General features: G+C 58.1%; 1 protein-coding gene across 1 annotated transcript; it reads left to right on the top strand.

The window, feature by feature from the left end:
• The first annotated feature begins 9530 nt into the window (after positions 1–9530).
• Positions 9531–13088, top strand: PRSS27 (serine protease 27). Its single transcript, XM_037989957.2, has 4 exons — positions 9531–9749; positions 11093–11364; positions 11732–11901; positions 12597–13088. The coding sequence occupies exons 1-4, from the start codon at positions 9604–9606 to the stop codon at positions 12888–12890; spliced, it is 882 nt and encodes a 293-aa protein (XP_037845885.2). The 5' UTR covers positions 9531–9603; the 3' UTR covers positions 12891–13088.
• Positions 13089–14957: the final 1869 nt, after the last annotated feature.

Here is a 14957-nt window from a genome sequence, read left to right as displayed (position 1 = left end):
TGCTTTCCCAGGTTGGTTTTTGTTGTTGTTGTTGTTGCTGCTGCTGCTGTTTGAGATAGAGTCTTGCTCTGTTGCCCAGGCTAGAGTGCAGTGGCATGATCTCAGCTCATTGCAACCTCTGCCTCCCGGGTTCAAGTGATTTTCCCACCTCAGCCTCCTGAATAGCTGGGACTACAAGCGCCTGCCACCACGCCCAGCTAAGTTTTGTATTTTTAGTAGAAACAGGGTTTTGCCATATTGGCCAGGCTGGTCTTGAACTCCTGGCCTGAAGAGATCTGCCTGCCTCGGCCACCCAAAGAGCTGGGATTACAGGTGTGAGCCGCCGTGCCCGGCCTAGCCTCCTTTCTGAGGCTTGTGCTCAGTTGGATGTCAGCCTGGAGTAAAGGCTCTGTGGCAACACAGAACAGCAGACAACGGGGAGGAGCAGAACAGCCTGAGGCCTATCACGGGCAGCGTGGGAAATAGGCAGGACAGTCTTTCAGTCAGCCTGGGTCTCTCCTGGAGAAATAAGTGTCAGGGATTAGACTGGTTAGCTTTAATTTTCCAAGTGGTTTTTAAAAATCGATAAATTGACTGTTTCATCTCTCATTTGAGTCAGAGTCAGGCATAAATTTTTTTTTTTTTTTTTTTTTTTTTTTTTTTTTTTGAGACGGAGTCTTGCTCTGTGCCCCAGGCTGGAGTGCAGTGGCGCGATCTCGGCTCACTGCAAGCTCCGCCTCCCGGGTTTACGCCATTCTCCTGCCTCAGCCTCCCGAGTAGCTGGGACTACAGGCGCCTGCCACCACGCCCGGCTAATTTTTTCTTGTATTTTTAGTAGAGACGGGGTTTCACTGTGTTAGCCAGGATGGTCTCGATCTCCTGACCTCGTGATCCGCCCGTCTCGGCCTCCCAAAGTGCTGGGATTACAGGCTTGAGCCACCGCGCCCGGCCAAATTTTTAAATAAAAATAAGCCGGGTGTGATGGCTCACGCCTGTAATCCCAGCACTTTGGGAGGCCGAGGTGGGCAGATCACAAGGTCAGGAGCTCGAGACCAGACTGGGCAACATGGTGAAACCCCATCTCTACTAAAAATACAAAAATTAGCCAGGCGTGGTGGCGGGCACCTGTAATCCCAGCTACTCGGGAGGCTGAGGCAGGAGAATTGCTTGAAACCGGGAGGCAGAGGTTGCAGTGAGCCGAGATCTTGCCACTGCTCTCTAGCCTGGGTGACAGAGCAAGACTTTCACTCAAAAAATAAATAAACATAAATAAATAAATAAAATAAAGAAAAATAAATTTACTTTTAACAAATTTTTAAAATTAAGCCAGGCACGGTGGCTCATGCCTGTAATCCCCACATTTTGAGAGGCCGAGATGGGTGTATCACTTGAGCTCAGGAGTTTGAGACCAGCCTGGGAAACAGTGAAACCCCATCTCTACAAAAACACAAAAATTAGCTGGGCGTGGTGGTGCGTGCCTGTAGTCCCAGCTACGGGGGAGGCTGGGGTGGGAGGAGCACCTGAGCTTGAGGAGGTTGGGGCTGCAGTGAGCTGAGATCACGCCACTACACTCCAACCTGAGCAGTAGAGTGAGACCCTGTCTCAAAAAATAAATAAAATAAAATAAAATAAAATAAAAATGGTCCCTGAAGTGGGTGTTGAAGTCCTGACTTCCCTTGACACTTTTGCAGGGAATTTGACAATTACAGATGTGGTGAGGTCAGCTGACTCATTGAATGTCTTGGGTGAAATTTTTCCTATCAGTATTTCTGTGGCTGGGCGCAGTGGCTCATGCCTGTAATCCCAGCAGTTTGGGAGGCTGAGGCGGGCAGATCACGAGGTCAGGAGATGGAGACCATCCTGGCTAACACGGTGAAACCCCGTCTCTACTAAAAAAATGCAAAAAAATTAGCTGGGCATGGTGGTGGGCGCCTATAGTCCCAGCTACTCGGAAGGCTGAGGCAGGAGAATGGCGTGAACCCAGGAGGCAGAGCTTGCAGTGAGCTGAGATCCGGCCACTGCACTCCAGCCTGGGGAACAGAGTGAGACTGTGTCTCAAAAAAAAAAGGACTTTAATATTAATAACTAAGGGCCGCTGGCCAGGTGTGGTGGCTCGTGCCTGTAATCTCAGTACTTTGAGAGGCCAATGCAGGCAGATTACATGAAGTTAGGAGTTTGAGACCAGCCTGGGAAATATGATGAAACCCTGGCTCTACTAAAATTACAAAAATTAGCTAGGTGTGGTGGTGGGCACCTGTAATCCCAGGTACTCAGGAGGCTGAGGTAGGAGAATTGTTTGACCCTGGGAGACAGAGGATGGAGTGAGCCAAGATCACACCACTGCACTCCAGCCTGAGAGAGCAAGACTGTGTCTCCAAAAATAATAATAATAATAATTAAGGGTATTTTTAGAAGTTGGATTATCTTCAATATTTAGTCATTAATTTTCTCTTAAAAATTTGGGAAACATTTTGCCTATTCCTCAAAAAATTAAATGAAGAATTACCATTTGATCCAGCAATTCCACTTCTGGGTATATTCACAAAAGAATTGAAAGCAGTGTCTTAAAGAGATATCTGTACACCCAAGTTCAAGCATCATTATTCACAATAGCCAAAAGGTGGAAACAGGCTGGGCACAGTGGCTAACGCCTATAATCCCAGCACTTTGGGAGGCTGAGGCGGGTGGATCACCTGAGGTCGGGAGTTCGAGACCAGCCTGGCCAACATGGCGAAACTCTGTCTCTACTAAAAATACAAAAATTAGCTGGGCGTGGTGGCACGTGCCTGCAATCCCAGCTATTAGGGGGGCTACGACAGGAGGAACGCTTGAACCTGGGAGGCAGAGGTTGCAGTGAGCCGAGATTGTGCCACTGCACTCCAGCCTGGGCAACAGAGTGAGATTCTGTCTCAAAAACAAACAAACAAACAAAACCATAAAAATCTTTCTGGATTTTAACACCCTCTTCATTTGTTTCGTGGTTGCTTGAGGAAGGGGCCCGTTCTCAGCCTTAGGTCCACAGACTCCAGGCACAGGGATATGGAGGCAAGTCTGAGTTCCTGATTCTCTAATCGCCGGCATGGCTGTGCCTTGTTCCTCAGGAGCCCAGCTTTCCCTGTCGTCCTCTTGACTTTTGTCACTTGCTCGAATTTAAGGCGGAGGCACTCTTAGAGGAATGGGCTTAAAAGGAGGGTTAGGGAGCAGACACCAAGGAATACAGAGAAAGGTGCCAAGAGGAAGTGGTCACCTGAGAGGCTCTAAGACTGCCTCTGAGAGCCCACCAGTGACCCGACCATCGGGTGCTGGAGAAATGTGGTCACCCAGACGCTTTGAAACACTTTCTGTGGTTTATAATAACAATAATTATTATTATTATTAATTTTTTTTTTTTTTGAGACGGAGTCTCATTGTCTCCCAGGCTGGAGTACAGTGGTGCAATCTTGTGTCCCTGCCATCTCCGCCTCCCGGGTTCAAGTGATTCTCCTGCCTCAGCCTCCTGAGTAGCTCGGATCACAGGCGCCCACCACCATGCCCGGCTAATTTTGTATTTTAGTAGAGACGGGGTTTCACCATGTTGGCCAGGCTGGTCTCAAACTCCTGACCTCAGGTGATCCGCCTGCCTTGGCCTCCCAAAGTGCTGGGATTACAGGTGTGAGCCACTGCACCGGGCCCGTCGCGGTTTATAATTAGAGATTTATCTGCTAAATGATGTCCTGTCCTCTCCCTCACACTGTGAGGTGACGTCTGTTTGAGTCACCTCTGTATTCCCCAAACCTGGGACAGTATTGGCTCAAATCCGTTCAGAAATGATTGACTGAATGAATGAATAAATGAATGAATACGTTTGGAGTCTCCTCTTCCCATTCCGCCCTCCCTCGTTCCCTCCAGCCCCCCAGAGACTGCCCAGCCCGCCTCCCACCCCCGACCCGGGAACTCCAGGGACTAGAGCGGGAGGGGCAGGGAGGGTGGGAGGGGGCGGTGGAGGCGGAGAGGTGGGAGGGCGGGGCTAGGGAGGGCTGCTCAGGGAGCCGGAGCCGCGACCAGGAGGCTGGGAGAGCCCCGCCCGCGCCCCTGGAAGTCTGCGCCGCGCCCCGCGCCCACCAGAGGGCAGCACCACTACGCGCGCGGACAAGGCTGAGACGGGACCGGCCTCACCCCCAGCCCCGCCCGGAGCCGCCCGGGGAAACTGAGGCCCGGCGTCCCGCCCAAGAGTACACACCCGGCGCCGGCGGGGAAACTGAAGCCCGGTGCCCCCGACCCCGCGGCCCGGCCCCACTCTGGCTCTGACGTCAGCTCCGTGCCCCAAATAACTTCCTCCCCGAGCCTCTTACGCCGCGGCGCCGCGCCCAGAGCCAGGCGGCAACACCGAGACTGTCACCACGGCCCGGCCTTCCCGGAGCCGCTTCCGCCCCGCCTGATGCCGGGAAGCACCCATTCTACCCGAGGGACGGCAGCCGGGGCCAGGGTCGGCCGCCTGGGCCGGGCTGGCGCGCGCCTGGGGGGCTTCTGGGGCCTGGTGTCCCGGGAGGAGGGTCGCTGCGGCCAACCCCGGACCCCGCCCCATGTCCCATCGCCTCCCCTGCCCTTGGCCCCACAAAAACCCCTGGCCCTGACTTTCCCACCAGCGCTGCCCAGCACCACTGTGTTCCGTCGGCGCTCCATAAAATACTGAATGAGGCCGGGCGCGGTGGCTCATCCCTGTAATCCCAGCACTTTGGAAGGCTGAGGACCGATCACGATGTCAGGAGATCGAGACCAGCCTGGCCAACATGGTGAAACCCCGTCTCTACTAAAATACAAAAAATTAGCCGGGGGTGTTGGCTAGTGACTTTAGTCCCAGCTACTCTGGAAGCTGAGGCAGGAGAATGGCTTGAACCCAGGAGGCAGAGCTTGCAGTGAACCGAGATTGCGCTCCAGCCTTGGCGACAGAGCAAGACTCCGCCTCAAAAAATTAAAATAATAATAATAATAATAATAATGAATGAAGCTAGACGGACTTCGCGTGCACCACGGTCAGCTTGGGGTCTGCTGGGTGTTCAGGGTCCAGGAACCAAGGCCAAAGGCACCCCGCGCTGCGCTGACTTGAGGGGTCTGCCCGGGGGTCTCAGGGTTCAGGGCCAGGTCACAGAGGAGTCGGCTCTGGGCGCTTCCTTCCTGAGAAGAGGAGCTGGACGGGCCGGGCCAACGGGTTGGGCGGCATAGCCGGGCCTGTGCTCATCTCCAGCATAAAACTCCACTTCATGGAGCCTGCACCTCGCTCCTGCTCCAACACTTCTGCCACCGCCGACCCCAGCCCTGTGCCCCAGCCAGGCCTGAGGACATGAGGCGTCCCGCTGCGGTGCCGGTCCTGCTGCTGCTGTGTTTCGGTGAGTGAGAAAGGTGCAGGGTCCGGGAGCTGCAGTCACCCAACAGGCCCCGCTGCACTGCCTGAGGTTTCAGCTCAGCCCCCTACTCCCTGGGACAGGCCAGGGCTGTGGGACAGGCCATCCCTCCTGCCCCTGAGCAGGTGGGAAGGCTCTAGATGTGTCAACTGGGGAGCCCAAAGTGGGGAGGCCAGGGTGGGAGGTGTGCGCACAGGCCGCAGAGGACCCCACTGCCATAACTGGGCAAGGCATCCTCCCGTGCCTCTCCGTGGGCTCCGGTGTGCCAGCTCTGGCCAGGCTCCCTGCTTCCTGCCACTTCATTCTCTCCAGCCTCTTCCCCTATTCTCTAGGTGAGGACAGAAGCCTTGTATGTGCAGGATGTGAACTCAGGCTCCAAGTGCCTGGACCATCATCCTTGTGGTGGGAAGGTGGCCGAGCCAGGGCTGCTGCCTGTGCCTGGAAGCCCCAGCAGGCTGTCTGCGGGCTCAATAGAGAGCTGGGGGCAGGGGGTGCAGGTGGCAGAGGGCCCTGTCCCCTGCTGACAGAGGAACTGGCAGTGCGCCACTGTGCTGTCTCCCAGTCCTGGGTCAGGGATAGCAGGTGCCAACCAGGGGGCCCCACCTGCCAGGTCCTCCCTGCAGGTCAGGACACTCTCTGTCAGGGAAACTCTCTCACATTCCTGGGCTAGCCTGGCCAGCCCAGCAGCCACCACACTTCCCTGTCCTCAAGTCACCTCCCAGGGCTGGGTCAGGTCATCCCAGGCTGCAGCTTAGCCAGGACTCCTGGCTTCCTAGTTCTCCTGGGCAGGAGGGCACCAGAGTGGCCCCTCTGGCCCGGCCTCCCCCACCCCATCCCCCCCAGCCTCCCAGCACAAGGATGATGGTGACTTCTGAGCGAGCCATCTGCACAGGAGGTGGAAGGCAGTGACTGCCCCTGAGCGGGGTGAGGAACCAAGGTCATTGCCAAAACTCTTGGGCAATGAGTTTTGCAGTCGGTTCACCAACAGCTATGACCAGAGTCTGGACTCCTGGATGCGTCCTCACCCCCAGCCCCAAGGTGGCACCCCCACCTGGTCTCTGGCTGGCACCCATTAGAGTCCTAGCTTCACCATCCCCACTAGCTACCAGCGAATCACAGGCCCAGGCCCCAAACAATGCTCCCGACATCCCCAGCACCCCTGTCTGTTGCTTCCAGCCCCCACAAGGCGCCCACCCTGGAAGGCTCAGCTCTCCACATCACCCATTTCCGATCAGCCCCCACAGCCACACTTGTGTCTCTCCACACATTCCCTGAGCTCAGGCCCCCCAGACACAGCCTTTGCCTTCTTGGAGCTCCTGTGCTAAGATAAGACTTGATTCTGGCTCCAGGGTGATGTAGACAGAGCTCCCATCAGAAGGACAGAGAGCTTGAGAGAGAGTATGCGGCTTCCAAGATAGACAATGCAAGCAGCAAGGAAGGCTTCCTGGAGGAGGCAGCATTCAGTTGGGCCTTGATCTCTAGATCAAGACTAGGACTTGGCTGGGCGCCATGGCTCACGCCTGTAATCCCAGCCCTTTGGGAGGCCGAGGTCAGGAGATCGAGACCATGGTGAAAGCCCATCTCTACTAAAAAATATAAAAAATTAGCCGGGTGCGGTGGTGGGCACCTGTAGTCCCAGCTACTTGGGAGACTGAGGCAGGAGAATGGCGTGAACCCGGGAGGCGGAGCTTTCAGTGAGCTGAGATTGCGCCACTGTACTCCAGCCTGGGTGACACAGCGAGACTTTGTCTCAAAAAAAAAAAAAAAAAAAAAAAAAAAAAGAAGAAGACTAGGACTTACAGAGACTAGGGGGAAGGGCATCCAGATTGTGGGGTGAGGGGAGCAAGCACTCAGAGGCCAGAAGACTCTGCCTAAATGAGAAGTACAGGGTTACTTCAGGAAGGAAGGATCTGCACGGGTAGGAGGCATCGCTGGAGGGGGCAGTGCTCAGGCAGGGAGCATAGAGACACAGCTTCTGCAGACTCCCAGAGGGTGAGAAGGCCTGACAGTATGCACTCTTCTGCAAGCAGGATCCTCAGGCTTGGAAGGAGCAAGGGGTGGGGGGGGGCAGGGAATAACCCTCCTGGGGGTGTTTGCATTTTAAAAGGGCACCTAATTAACACAAATTAATGAGCAGAACATCCAGGGCAGACTCTCCATTTCCCATTGCTCCTGACCCCGCGTCTGCAGGGCACCTCTTTGCCTGCCCTGCACCTTCTCCACCTCCTCCTCCGGCCCATCCACAGCTGCCCCCTCACCGCCTGCTGCCTTATCGTCCAGCACCCCCCAGGGGTGTCTCTGCCCACCAATGGTGTTGGGGAGGGTGCCCCCCAGACTGTGAGGCAGACAGGAAGGAAGAGGATGCCGTAAAAACCCTCGGGGTGCTTGAGCACTCCATGGCCACTTCCTGTCCCCACAGCCCCTTGACTCCAGGGGACTGGTTATCTTTTCCAAGCAGAGCGAAGACATGGTCCATAGCAGCTGACCTGGGTCCCAGAAGGCACTGGAGGTTAAGGGGAAGCTGAGGGCGAGATGTGGGGAGGTGCCTGTTCTAACCCCCCGCCCAGCTACGGGCAAATCTGCCCCCACAGAAGCAGACGCGCGGAGTGCGGGGGTGGTGAGAGGACTCAAGGCCAGGCAGTTCCAGGCTTTGCTACCCCTGGGGCTGTACACTGTGGTCCTGATTGGGGTCTCCAAGCTGGGGTAGAGGCTCCAGTGTTTGGTTAAAGGCCCAGCAAGAGGTCCTTTGTGTCCTGGGTGTGAGAGGCAATGGATCCCAGAAAATATGTCCCTATCCTTGGTTCCCCTGAACGATCCCATACCTTACTTCTCTTCCCGGCCCCTCACCTTATCCGCCCCAAAGTCCCCCTTGCACAGTCCAGCAGGGTGTCCTGGGTCTCGCCTGCAGAGCCTGCTGCATGCCTGAGAGAGGGGTCAGCTCTTGGGACTCTGGAATCTTGACAAGGCTGATCTCTGGTGGCCAATGCAGACCACTGTACCTTCTCTACCCCCCCAAGGCCAGGGAGAAGCCTGTGGGGCTCAGGCCTCAGCCTCAGGACCAAAGTGAGACTTGGGGAAGGAGACCTGCCCATTCCGGAGCAGACTATGAGAGAGCCTGGGCAGCTCAAATGCAGAGACAGTTCCTGGGCCTCTTCTGCTCCAAGCTGTTCCAGGAGAAAAGGCCAACTCCACAGTGTCAGGGCTGGAGGCTGGACCCTCCCCAGAAACTTCCAGACAAGGATGGGTGGGGAGTGTAGAGAGAGAGAACCCTTGCCAGGATGAGAAGGGGACATCTAGCCTGGGGATCCCTTCACTGGCACCTCCTGACTGGCTCCCCATGTGGCAAGGAGTATCCACCCTTGCAGATAAGCTCTGGCCCATGGGCCTGGGCCTGAGCATATGGCAGAGCCAGCCCTGGGGGGAAACTGCAGGCCTTTGGGCTCTCCTGTGAGGTCCCTCTGTGGACTGTCCTTCTGGAGTCCTCCGGAGCTGGGGAGGGTCAGTGGAGAGGGGCTGCATGGTTGGGGAGGGTAGGCCAGGCTGCAGCTGGCCTGGGTGATCACCCTCTCCTCACTTCCAGGGTCTCAGGTGGCCAAGGCAGCAACAGGTAAGCACCCAAGGCCCTGGGGTGGGAGGGACAGGAGCAGGCTGGACTGAGCCAGGGACACTCACACCCAGAGGGAATTCGGAACGCAAAGGGCACTGGAGAATTCCAGAGGAGGAGAAAGTGGGGGCTGCGTGGAACTGGAGCCCAGAAAGGAGAGGAGGAGGAAGGTCCACATGGTAGCAGGATGGCCAGCACAGAGCATTGAGGCGCAGCGCAGGACAAGGGCAGCAGGGTTTGAGGATCACCCTGAAAAGTGACCGGCCCCCTCTGGGTGGCTCCCTTGCAGAGGGCATGACACCCGTTCCATCCTTCCAGGCACCTGTTTGGGTCAGGCCCTGGGACAAGACCCTTCCCCGGGTTATCTCAGTGTCTCTGTGGCCCCCAAGAGGCAGCTATTAGGTTGCCCTTCCCCGGAAGGAGAGCGAGACTCGGGGGGGCAACTAGGGAGGGTCTGCCTGTATCCCAGGCTGCCCAGAACCTCAGGCCTGGGACTTCCCCAAGGTCTTCGGGCAGGTCAGGGGCAGGAGGGCCGAGGACTGGAGTGTGAGGCTGAGGGCTGGGCCTCGGCCATGGAACCAGCCCCAGTGAGGGCCCCCACCCACTCCCCATGCTCCCCCAGCCTGTGGGCACACCAGGATGCTGAACCGAATGGTGGGCGGGCAGGACGCGCAGGAGGGCGAGTGGCCCTGGCAAGTCAGCATCCAGCGCAACGGAAGCCACTTCTGCGGGGGCAGCCTCATCGCGGAGCGGTGGGTCCTGACGGCCGCGCACTGCTTCCCCGAGTGAGTCCACCCGCCCCTGCCCCCACCCACAGCGCTGACCGCGCCCCGCGCGCGGCCGGTTCAGCACCTCGGACAGCGCCCGCCGCGCCAAGTCCTGCGGGTGACCTCCCTGGGGGCTCCTGGTCCAGTCCCGCCTCCTTTCCAGCCAGATGCTTCCCTTAGGTCCAACCCCAGGGCTAACTGCCAACTGCAACCGCTGCTCCCGCCCGCGGGAGGTGCCTCGCATGGCCTCCAACCCCCTCCATCCTCTCCACCCACTCCCTGTGGGTCCCTGCGGAAGCCGCCAGCAGGTTCTGCACACCGGCCTGTCCTGTCCTTTCCCCATCCCGCACACACCTCAGCTCCACGACACTCCTCCCGGGAGGAACTCTGCTCACAAAGCCCAAGGACCAGACAGAATGGCCCTTCCTCCCCTCACCCACCTGAGCCACCCCAGAAAGCCCTGAGCAGAGGCCAGACCACCCAGCCCTCGGCCGTCTATGAACCACCTGGCCCCACACCTTCCGTGTGTCCCAAGTTCCTCACCTCACACCTCACCACCACAGCTCTAATTATTTTAAACCTCGCATCTTTTTCTTTTTTCTTCTTGATCTTTAAAAGAGTATCATGACAAAAAACCCACATCTTAAATTCAGATACTCATGGCCAGGCACGGTGGCTCATGCCCGTAATCCCAGCACTTTGGGAGGCCAAGGCGGGCAGATTAGTTGAACCCAGGAGTTCAAGACCAGCCTGGGCAACATAGCAAGACCCTGTCTGTACTTAAAAAAAAAAAATACCCAGGTGCAGTGGTGCCTGTGGTCCCAAGTACTCAGGAAGCTGAGGTGGGAGGATGGCTTAAAGCCAGGGGTTGGAGGTTGCAGTGAGCGACAATTGCATCACTGCTCTGCAGCCTGGGTGACAGAATGAGAACTCTGTCTCTAGGGGGAAAAAAAAATCGGAAACTCGGGCTGAGAGAGGGCAGGTCACCTGCCAGAGGCCCACAGGTGGTGTTGGCCCTGCTGCACCTGGAGGGTGGTTCTCTCCCAGCCAGCCTTTCAGGTAGGCACTGTGGCTGTCCCCATAGCACAGATGCGAAAGCTGCGTCACAGAGAACTTGTTAGGTGACTTCCCCAAGGTCACACAGCGGCCAGGGGTGGAGGTGGAAATCTGAGTAGGGCGGTCTGGCTTCAATGTAAACATGCATCACTGCTGCACCTGGCTGTCCTAGAGATGGCTCTCAAAGACAGCATGCAGAGAGAGGTGTGGGGCACGGTGGTGGCCAGAGAAGGAGCCCCAGCCCCTCCCGGGCCTGTCCCCACATGAGGGGCAGCCTCACACGGCCTCTCTGCTTCTCCCGCCAGCACCTCTGAGACGTCCCTGTACCAGGTCCTGCTGGGGGCAAGGCAGCTAGTGCAGCCAGGGCCGCATGCTGTGTATGCCCGGGTGAGGCGGGTGGAGAGCAACCCCCTGTACCAGGGCATGGCCTCCAGTGCCGACGTGGCCCTGGTGGAGCTGGAGGCACCAGTGTCCTTCACCAATTACATCCTCCCCGTGTGCCTGCCCGACCCCTCGGTGATCTTTGAGACGGGCATGAACTGCTGGGTCACTGGTTGGGGCAGCTCCAGTGAGCAAGGTAAGGAAACATGGCTGGGAAATAACGAGGGATGTGCCTCAAGAAGGCCCAGGGTGGCTTGGGGGCCACTCTGAACCCACAGTCTTCCTGTTGCTGTATTAATACACACACACGGTCTCTGTTCACATAGGTGGGGCTGAGGGGAGCAGCAGCAGACCCAGAAGGAAGAGGGGGTGACGGGAGACGGGGACAGAAAGGGCCCAGCCTGCTGCCTGGAAGGAGGGAGGATGTCTGCCCCACAGTGCCCTAGGCCAGAGATAGTCTAAACATGAGGAAAGGGCAGGCAGGATGGAGTGGTGGTTCCCGGGGGCCGTGGGTTCTTGATGAGGAAGTCTGTTGAGCCCCGGGCTGTTCTGACCCTCCCCAGACCGCCTGCCCAACCCGCGGATCCTGCAGAAACTCGCTGTGCCCATCATTGACACGCCCAGGTGCAACCTGCTCTACAGCAAAGACGCTGAATTTGGCTACCAACCTAAAACCATCAAGAATGACATGCTGTGCGCTGGCTTCGAGGAGGGCAAGAAGGACGCCTGCAAGGTGGGAGCAATGTGGTGTCCACGGGGACTCAGTCCCCGCCTCCAGGCCCAGGGCAGGGTGGGATCATGCCCTGCTCCATGGGCTGTGCATTGCACCAGCTGAGCAGCTTGCTTCGAAAAAGCAGATTCCGGGGCTGGGCACGGTAGCTCATGCCTGTAATCCCAGCACTTTGGGAGGCTGAGGCAGGCGGATCACGAGGTCAGGAGATCAAGACCATCCTGGCTAACACGGTGAAACCGTCTCTACTAAAAATACAAAAAATTAGCCAAGCGTGGTGGTGGGTGCCTGTACTCCCAGCTACTTGGGAGGCTGAGGCAGGAGAATGGCATGAACCTGGGAGGCAGAGCTTGAAGTGAGCAGAGATCGTGCCACTGCACTCCAGCCTGGGTGACAGTGAGACTCTGTCTCAAAAAAGAAAAAGCAGATTCCTGGACCCCACCCCAGGAGGGTCAGTCAGTGGTTCTGGGGTGGGGCACAGGAAACTGCATTTTCAACACACACACCCCCTAGTTGATCTGGGGACAGTAAAAAAATAGGCACTGTAGTCAATCGACTGGCAGGAGAGGGGGAGCCAGGCAGGGAGGCTCTGGGATGGAGAGAAGGAGTCCAGTGTGGAGCTACTTGCCTCCTGTGCGGCTGCAACTGAGTCTCTGGGAACTCAAGGTGGGCTGACAGTGCCTCTGCCTCCCCCACAGGGCGACTCAGGCGGCCCCCTGGTGTGCCTCGTGGGTCAGTCATGGCTGCAGGCCGGGGTGATCAGCTGGGGTGAAGGCTGCGCCCGGCAGAACCGCCCAGGTGTCTACATCCGTGTCACTGCCCACCACAACTGGATCCATCAGATCATCCCCACACTGCAGTTCCAGCCAGCAAGGTCAGGCGGCCAGAAGCCAGACCCTCGGGGCCAGAAGCCCCTTGAGCAGAGCTCTGCACCCAGCCTGGCTGCCTACACCATCCTGCTGGTTCTCCCAGCGCTGCTGTTGCACCCCTGAGCCCCACCAGACTCATTTGTAAATAGTGCTCCTTCCTCCCCTCTCAAATACCGTTATTTTATTTATGTTTCCTCCAATAAAAACCCAGCCTGTGTGCCAGCTGCCCACGTGGGGATCCTTGGGCGACCCCAGCTGGTGAGGAGCTGTGAGTTGCAGAACAAGGCCCAGGCGGGAGATGTGGAGGGCTCTGGTCATCTTTGAATCAGCAGAAGGGAGCTGCAGCTGGTGTCTGAGGCGAGCGCAGCACCAGAGCATGGGACCCCTGTCATGTGCCTCGCACAGGAGGCCCCCTGCTGCCACCTGTTCCTCTGTTCCCTCACCTCGAAGGCTGCCCCAGGGTGGACACTGCGGACAGCGACGGACACATGTGGAAAGGCCCTCAGGGCCATGCAGGAGCCGTGCCTGGGGGAGAGGAGGGCATGGAGGGGCTGGCTGGGCAGGGGCCCCTCAGCCTCCCAAGCCTGCACTTCTGGCTGCCCGTGTCTCGGTGCCACCCTTCTCTAAACCACTTCAGCAGGAGTGGTGACAGTTGTCCCCCTCGGGTGGGTGCCCACACCTGTGCTTTCCTGCTCCTGGCACCCTTTGTCTCCCTGTGTCCTGGTGTCTCCCCTTGACCCTTGGCTCCTCTTCCTCCGCCCCATTCTTCAGTCTCCACCCCCATGCCGGAGTCCAGAGCAGCACGTGGTGGCAAGGGGGTTAGGCTGGACATGCACATGAGTACATCACACCCACACACACCTGTGCACATGCACACAGGCACTGTGGCCTGCACGGCGCCAGGAAGAAATCAGGCCCGGGGTATTCACCGAGGAATCAAACCAACACCCACTCAGCAAGCAGCTGCTGGGGACCAGCCCTGGGGACACCGTGGGGAGCAAAACAGAAGGAATTCCCCGCTGGGCCCGACCCACCTCCCCAAGGGCTGCCCAGTGGCCCCCGTGGGCCATTTCTTGCACTCATCCAGCCCATGGGCAGGCGGGCAGGTCTGGGGGGCCTGTGCGCACAGCCCCATGGTGGAGCAGATGCACAAAGCCCAGGCAGAGGGAGAGACAGGCCCAGGGAGCAGCACTGGGTGGTCCTAGCCGAGCAGGGACTGGCCAGGCCTCGCAGCCTTGGAGAGCCCCCAGTGAACCTGCACCCTGCTCTGGGCTGTGCAAGGAGCCCCATGCCCCCGTGGTCAGGGGGAGGCTACAGGTTAGATGGTCTCAGGAGGGCAGCCCCTGCTGTCTTTGTGCTGAGACCCCACCCAGACCCAGGATGTCAACAGGCAGATGCCCATGGGAGAGGAGCAGAAAACACTCTCTGCAGAGACTAGGGGTTGAGAAGAGAAAACAGGTCTATTCCATGCAATTAACAGCTCCCACAAAGCACGCTGAGAGAAGGACGCTAGGAAGGGACCAGTCCAGGTTGCCACAGGTCGCTTTTCCACCCTGGGGCGGGGGTGCAGCTCAGACTTTGCACGCTGCCACCAAGCAGGACTCTGAGCCATCTGCCAGGTGGGTGGCAGCAGGGCCCCTGCCAGCTCCAGGAGGAACTCAAGGGAAGAGCCTGGCACAGGACTGCGCACGTTTTGTGGCTCCCAGGGAAGCAGGCAGAGCAGGCGGCAGCCTTCATCCCCAGGCTCAGCTGGCCCATGTGCGCGCGCGCGCGCACACACACACACCCCCCATACCCATGCCACTCACAGGCACACACCACATGCCACACATCACATACAGCACATGTGCATGCCACACACACCATGTGCACACAGGCACACACCACACCCACACCATGTACAGCCAGTACGTACACACACACACACCACACACAGCGGGAGCCCCGGGAAAGAAGTCTGTGGGCTCCGTTCGGGAGCGGTGAACTGCGGTGAGGGGTCAGCCACAGGCTGGGCATCCCTGTGCCAAGCCCCAGGCCTGGGAACGCTGGGGAGGAAGAGCTGGTCTGAGGGCAAACTGACCCATCTTGGGGGACACGGCTCAGAGTGCAGAGGTGCCAGAAGTCACCACCCCTCACACAGACGCCACATCAGGGCCTTGGTGGCCGTACTGTGGGGTCAGCTCTTTATTA

The sequence above is a fragment of the Chlorocebus sabaeus genome, chromosome 5 (genome assembly GCF_047675955.1).
Source record: "Chlorocebus sabaeus isolate Y175 chromosome 5, mChlSab1.0.hap1, whole genome shotgun sequence".
In the NCBI taxonomy this organism is placed as follows: Eukaryota; Metazoa; Chordata; class Mammalia; order Primates; family Cercopithecidae; genus Chlorocebus; species Chlorocebus sabaeus.
The sequence above is the reverse complement of the archived record's forward strand: the minus strand, read 5'-3'. Positions and strand labels throughout refer to the sequence as shown.